Source organism: Triticum aestivum, chromosome 4A (genome assembly GCF_018294505.1).
Source record: "Triticum aestivum cultivar Chinese Spring chromosome 4A, IWGSC CS RefSeq v2.1, whole genome shotgun sequence".
Lineage (NCBI taxonomy): Eukaryota > Viridiplantae > Streptophyta > Magnoliopsida > Poales > Poaceae > Triticum > Triticum aestivum.
Window position 1 is genome coordinate 86901330 of NC_057803.1, and position 6753 is coordinate 86908082.

At 49.5% G+C, this 6753-nt stretch overlaps 1 protein-coding gene across 2 annotated transcripts; it reads left to right on the plus strand.

The window, feature by feature from the left end:
• The first annotated feature begins 952 nt into the window (after positions 1 to 952).
• Positions 953 to 4547, plus strand: LOC123085312 (tyrosine-specific transport protein). Of its 2 annotated transcripts, none has more exons than XM_044506935.1 (7): positions 953 to 1488; positions 2130 to 2523; positions 2940 to 3077; positions 3229 to 3397; positions 3551 to 3668; positions 3763 to 3938; positions 4089 to 4373. In XM_044506935.1, exons 1-6 carry the CDS (start codon positions 1150 to 1152, stop codon positions 3892 to 3894), a joined length of 1290 nt encoding a protein of 429 aa, XP_044362870.1. In that variant the 5' UTR covers positions 953 to 1149; the 3' UTR covers positions 3895 to 3938; positions 4089 to 4373. The 2 variants fall into 2 exon arrangements, with proteins under 2 accessions (XP_044362870.1, XP_044362869.1); XM_044506934.1 differs by having other exon boundaries at positions 966 to 1488; positions 3768 to 3938; positions 4089 to 4547.
• Positions 4548 to 6753: the final 2206 nt, after the last annotated feature.

The window sequence follows — 6753 nt, forward strand, 5'->3', positions numbered from 1 at the left end:
TTCAAAAAGGTATCCTTGTCCACATGATGAACATAAACACATGTTCTCCCCATCCATAAAATAATTAAAAAACGGAAAATATATTTCATAAGTACTCATCCGGAGATTAACACAAAATCCTAGTCACATAACCAAACCCTGTCCCTAACATAGAAATCGAACAATAACCCTCACCCCAACATAACAAGAACCATAACCCTAACCCTAACATACTAAGAACCCTAACCCTAAGAAAATGCCAATGCATATGCTAAACACCAAACAATCATCTCATATTTCCATACACATTGCAAAATCCATGAAGAACTAGGGTTTGACTATACTTGCAAGACTTGAGCAAATGTGAGCATTTTTTCGGTTGAAAGGGAGGGGACCAGAGAAGATTACCTTGAGGGAGGGATTGGGGTCGAAATCCACGAAGAAAACCTTCATATATGTAGGATTTCAGGAGGGGTTTGAAAGGCGGAGAGAGAGAGAGGAAACAGTGGGCGACATCTCTCTGTTCGAATGCTCTTGGGGTGTGTGAGTCGGGCTGGCCAGGGAGGGCTGGCCCGCGCCGGTTACCAAGTCAAAGTGTAGCGTCTTACAGAGAGGCGCTATACTAGGTAACATAGCGCCTATGAGCTGGGCGGTACTTAACTAAGGGTGGGGCCCAGCCCGGCCCCGGGGTGCCATGCTAGCGAGGAGTGTGGCCCCTGTCAGACGGGCACTATGCAGTGTAGTGTAGCGGCGATGTGTCGGGTGCTACTTAGCTGGGTGAAATAGTTTCGCCCAGAATTTATTTGGTGAACTTGTTACGCCCGCGGGTTATTTTTGTCCATTTTGCGCTGTTTCGCTTGAATAAAATTCCCTACTGCTGGACACGCACACAAAAATCTTCTCCCCGGTCCGTCGGGTAGCAGACATCACATCCTTTTCCCGTACGGACGGTGCAAAGGTCGAGACGTGCACGGTCCAGAATCTCTCCGACTACCGTCCGCTCGGCCCTCGCCCTGTGCACCACAGCTTCAGCTTTCCAGCAGACGACGACCGCAGCCACTCGAGCTCAAGATTCTGTATCACTCCAGTGATGAGATGAATATACCACCACCAGCTCGAATCCGGAATCCCACTCCGAGTCCGCCGTCAAGCCAGCCATAGCTCGGCCGAATGCAGGGCACCGTCATCAGGCGCGCGCTCTGCCCGGCCAAGCTCCACCGCCACGTCCCGTCCAGCCTATCCAGAGGCCTCTGCTGCCGCGGCGGCAGCGACACACGGTGCGGCGCCGCTGCGGGCAAGAGGGCGCGGGCCGTCGCGGCGAGAGCCCGCGGCGGCCCGGAGGTAGGAGATGGCGACCAAGCGCCGCCGCTGCAGGATGCCGTCGGAGCGTCACCGCCACCAGGTGGTGGCGGGGCGAAGAGAGGGAGCGTGGCTGGTGCCGTTGCGCTCATTATCGGAACGAGCATCGGGTCAGGCATCCTTGCCGTGCCGCAGAGCACCGCGCCCGCGGTGAGTTTCTCTTCCCCCTGTTCCGCCGCGTCGAGAATTTCACCGGCATGCATGGTCAAGCGTGAGATCTACGGTGGCACAACAGAATGAATCAGCCAACGATGGAGGCCAGTAAATTGTGTACTGAATGAAATGTCGAAATTATTATACTGTCCTTCGAGGCTCGCCCACGCATGCACAGTCCCACCTACAACGATCCCTGAAGGTCAGCATTCTATGGAGTGATGGCGCATCTACCACCCATATCAGTGCAGCGAATTGCCGCAGCAGCACGGAGGCCCCCATATGAAAGTTTTCATTGAACACATCTGAGAACAGCCACATGTACCTGCTCGCCATGACCGCCAACTGGCGTTGCTGTGTGCATTCAATTGGCGTCCCGTTCGTCATTGTTGGCTGGCGGGATCAATCTCTGCCTGCTTAAATTGTTCCAACTTGAGCTTTCGCGATCTGGAAATGCGATACCCACGAACAGAACAACGAGCCGCGTCAAGTATTTGACCTACTGGAATGCTGCCACATAATTTCACTCGCATATTTCATCCTTACATCGAGTAATTAGCAGTAAAGCAAGTGTATGAAGGCAGTATGGTATAGAACAGAGTTGTCCTTAATAATGCTACTACTGCGGCAATTCACAGGGCTTCGTTCCAAGTGCCGTGTGCATGGTGGTCTGCTGGGCCTTCCTGGTGGCGGAAGCGCTCCTCATCGCCGAGATCAACGTCCACCTGCGTCGGAAGAGCAAGAAAGATGGCGGCGATGGCGCGGGCGTGGAGGTGATATCCATGAAGAGCATGGCGCAGGCGACGCTCGGCGAGTGGGGAGGGAACCTGGCCGCCACCGCCTACCTGTTCCTGTCCTACACCTCCATGGTCGCCTACACGTCCAAGTCCGGCGAGGTGCTCTCCCGCGCGATCGGCGTGCCCGAGCCCGTCTCCGGCGCCGCCTTCACCGCCGCGCTCGCGCTCCTCATCGCCGGCGGCGGCACCGGCGTCACCGCCCAAGTGAACCAAGTGCTCACCTTCTTCATGATAGGTACAGTACTGTTCTGCTGGCACGCAACGGCTACCAGTACCAGTACCAATGTAGTACTACTACGTATAGTGTATGTCAGTATGTGAGTTGTCACTTGGATGAACGGCCAGTACTACCCTAGTAGTAGCACTGTAGTACTAAGAGCGGATGCATCACTAGTGAGATCTGCATTAACACCTAGGAGCGCAGGACAAATCTTTGCTCGACATTTCCATGTAGCATTGCACATGGAATTCATATCGTAGCGTCCCAACCCAGACTACAGAGCGGTAACACCAACACTGCATCTCCAACAGGAAAGAAGCGGCTAAGTAGTAAAAGCAGGACAGCAGACACACCTTACAAAACGGCAACAAGTCTTGGGTGCCGGTGTGCATCACCATCATCTCATCGCCCTGATATGTCCGCTGATGCAGGGCTACTGCTGACGATTGAAGTCTCTGCGGTGGCGTTCGGCGGCGGCCTGAGCCTGCCAGCGAGCGCCCACTGGGAGCAGGTCCCAGCGGCGCTGCCGGTGATCATCTTCACGCTGGTCTACCACGACATCGCGCCAGGTACGTGCGTACCCAAGAGGAACCACATGCACTGTGCTCATTGACTTCCACGCATGCTCCAGCTGCCATGCCACCAGACATGAAAGCGTTCGAGGTACAGTACCAGCCTAAGCCAGTGCTGAACATAATGCACTGCGGTTGGCGCATGCAGTGATCTGCGCATACCTGGAGGGGGACCTGGCGAGGATCCGGCTCGCGATCCTCGTCGGGAGCCTGGTGCCGCTCGTCTCCCTGCTCGTGTGGGACGACGTCGCGCTCACCCTCGCCGCCTCCTCCACGGACCCCAACAGCCTCGGCATCCTCGACAAGCTGGAGACAGAGTAAGCACCGCCGCCGTACCCAAGAACGGGCGGCGTACTTCCCCCATCTGTCAGCGTCCAGCGATCTGCATGCATGCCGCTCGCCTCTCTGGATGACGCGCTGGAGGCATTGAATCGAACCCCATCGGCGACTCACGCGCTTCTTTTGTGTAGGTGGAGCTACGCGGTGGTCGAGACCTTCTCGCTCCTGGCTGTCGGGACCTCTCTCATCGGGACCCTGCTTGCAGCGTCGCAGTTCTTCATCGAGCAGATGACCAATCTAGCCCCCTCTGTATACTTCGACCTACTAGCATCTTATACCGCTGATCAAACTACCTGGAGAACCATCTTTTTCCTCTGTTAAAACTTAAAGTGCTCTGACAAAGTGCAGGCAAAGATCGACGAGGCCGCTTCTGAGGAAGAAGGATCTACCCAGCTTGGCTGGCCAACATTGCTGGAAAGCAACAGGCTCAGCTTCGTTGCCACAGGGGCGGTGGTCGTCCCAACCATGCTCATAGCAGCTGCCGTCCCAGATTCATTCTCTATAGCCACTGACATCGCCGTAAGTTTACATCAAAGCATGCACGCACCCTTCAAATCCTGGGCCGCAGATTGGCGGAGAAGTAGAGTGACACATAAGCAAAGTTCCTCGTCATGAATTATTGATCGATTGATTGATAGCTTGCTGCTCGTCTGGTTTCCACATGTTTAGGGGGGCTACTGCATGACCATCTTGTACGGCCTTCTCCCCCCATTGATGGCCTGGTCTATTGTCTCCAAATTATCCGATCAGAAAGCTGGGCTTGAACAGGTAGAAGCAGCGTCCAGGGCTGGCAAAGAAAGAGTGAGCTTCACCGGTGCAAAGCCTGTGCTGGTGGGGATGGGGGTGTTCTCCGTGCTCATGGTCTTCCAGCAAATCTTGCAAGACCTTGTCAGTTTTAACACTTATCTCCTGTCATGGGCTAGCTAGAGTAGGAAGAAGTAGCGAGTGCTGAATAAGTCGAGAATCTTTCTAGCCATGGTTTGCTGATTCGGGAGAGAAGATCTTTAGATTCAGCATGTGATGTAAACGGAGGCTGCCTGTAAACCCTCTGTATCAGTGTACATAACTTCTCCTTTTACCCCTATTAGTTGAGTGGAGCTGCTCCTGGCTTCTCTTTCTTCTGAAAAAGAAGCAAACCGCACATGCTTAGACTGTTTTCTTAGAAGACGAATATTCGCACTTGAGTGTCGCCTTGAACAATGTGATTAAAACAGGTTGCAGGAGAAAGGGGCTTCAGAAATGAGAGTAAGGAAAAAGTAGCTTCTCAACTGCGTCTCATTTGGCGATTGCAATCTGCAAAACAGCAACGGACACTACAGGTAAAGTACACTTTGCCTAGTATGTGGACCTATGCCAAGTGTAATTTCTCGGGCACTCAGCATACCTCTAGAGTATCATACAGAAAAGCACTCGGGGTAAACAGGCTAAAAAACACTCTCGGCATAGACAGAACGCTCAGCAAACATGGAGATAAAAAACACTCGGCACAGACAACGCGCTCAGCAAACATGGAGAAAACAAAACACTCGGCATAGACAGCGCGCTCGGCAAAGCCCTGCGACGGCTGGACGTATTTGCCGAATGTCCCTCCCCCACATCTAACGGCTTTGTGACGGCCGGATGTATTTGTCGAGTGTCTTGAAAGAGCGACTCGGCTTCTAATATAGCATTTCCATTTTTCTGGTGCAAATAATATAAGTCGAGAGCCCGATAAATTACGCTCAACTTACCCTTTTGCGTCATTTCTTTTCAAAAACTTGATTTAAGAGTAAGCTGAGTACCCGATAATTTGCACTTGGCTTACCCGAAATTACAATAAAAAAGCATAAATGTCAGAAAGACAAAAAAGAAGATTCTAAGGAATAAAAAACGGAAACCTCTACACAAACATTTTTTATTAACTATGTGACTTATTGCAATTTTTTCAAAAAAAATCATGATTGACTTTTTCTTTCACCATGGCCTATGAATCCAAATAACAACGTGAAAAGTAGTAATATAAGAAGAGGAAATAATTCTTTTTTTGTTTTCTTTATATTAGTTAATCTTCAAAAAGTAGGTTTTCATGATCCAATAAAGAATCAAAAGTTTTACATTATTTTGTAAAATTCAAACTTTTTGGGCCATGGCAAATTGCCTTGCTAGACCATGGCTAGTTTTACATCCATGGTAAAAAATATGAAAATTTTAAGAAAATTGCACTGCTAGATCATGGCAGTTTGCATTGACAGACCATGGCAAATTTATTTTCAATAGACATGGCAAATTTATTTCAATTTAGTTTTTCCGTGGACCATGGAAAATTTATTTTCACCGCCTTGGCAAATTTAGTTTTTGATAATTTACTTAAAAGAATTCCCTCGTGTCAATTTCATTACGAATTTAGCAAAAAGAAAAAAACTTGTAAAATTGCCATGTGACAAAGTAGAAACATTTTTCCAATGGTTCCAAGAGAAAAAGAACTCAAGCTTGCCATAGGAAAATTACAAGAACTAAATTTGCCATTAACTTTCCTTGTGATGTTATGACCGTCATATTAGGGGCTTAGCCCAGTGGGTTGTGGCCCAAGTTATTTTATCGTTATTAGGGGCTTAACCCAATGAAAGTGCAACTATCCCTAGGTGGTTTTGGTAATTCCTAACAACATATAGCTCATTGAGATAATGCTATTTCAAGATTAATATCTCAGGAAAGCTCAATGATTGGCATGGCATGGATGAGAAAAATGGACCCCTCAAAATGCTAAGGACAAAGGATTGGCTCAAGCTCAAAGCTCAAGACTCTACATTTTCCATTTTAGTGATCCAAGATCACATTGAGTCTATAGGAAAAGCCAATACTATCAAGGAGGGATGAGGTGTTGCTTAATGAGGTTCTTACTCAAAATGCTTAGTGATATGCTCCAAAACCCTCAACTACTTTCTCACATCCACATATGACCTAAACCAAAAGTCAAACTCGGCCCCACCGATTCTTCCTATCCGGCGCCACCGAGTTTCAAATGTCATAGCCACTGCCACAAACCCTAGGAAAATCGGTCTCACCGATAGGGATCTCGATCTCACCGAGATGGGGTTGTAATCTCTCTGTTTTCCTTCGTAACATTTCGGTCTCACCGAGATGAGCGATCGGTCCCACCGAGATTGCAATGTAAACTCTCTGTTTTCCCTTCGTAACGTTTCGGTCTCACCGAAATGAGCGATCGGTCCCACCGAGTTTACCTGACCAACTCTCTGGTTAGCTTATTACCAAAATCGGTCCCACCGAATTTGTGTAATCGGTCTCATCGAGATTACGTTATGCCCTAACCCTAATCATATCGGTCCTACCGAGT

Bases quoted from the DNA above. Each gene is read 5' to 3' on its own strand.
- LOC123085312 (XM_044506934.1), top strand. From the start codon at position 1,150: ATGCAGGGCACCGTCATCAGGCGCGCGCTCTGCCCGGCCAAGCTCCAC. The intron at 2,524-2,939 runs GTACAGTACTGT...CCGCTGATGCAG, and splicing joins GCTCACCTTCTTCATGATAG to GGCTACTGCTGACGATTGAA. The intron at 3,939-4,088 runs GTAAGTTTACAT...CCACATGTTTAG, and splicing joins CTATAGCCACTGACATCGCC to GGGGGCTACTGCATGACCAT.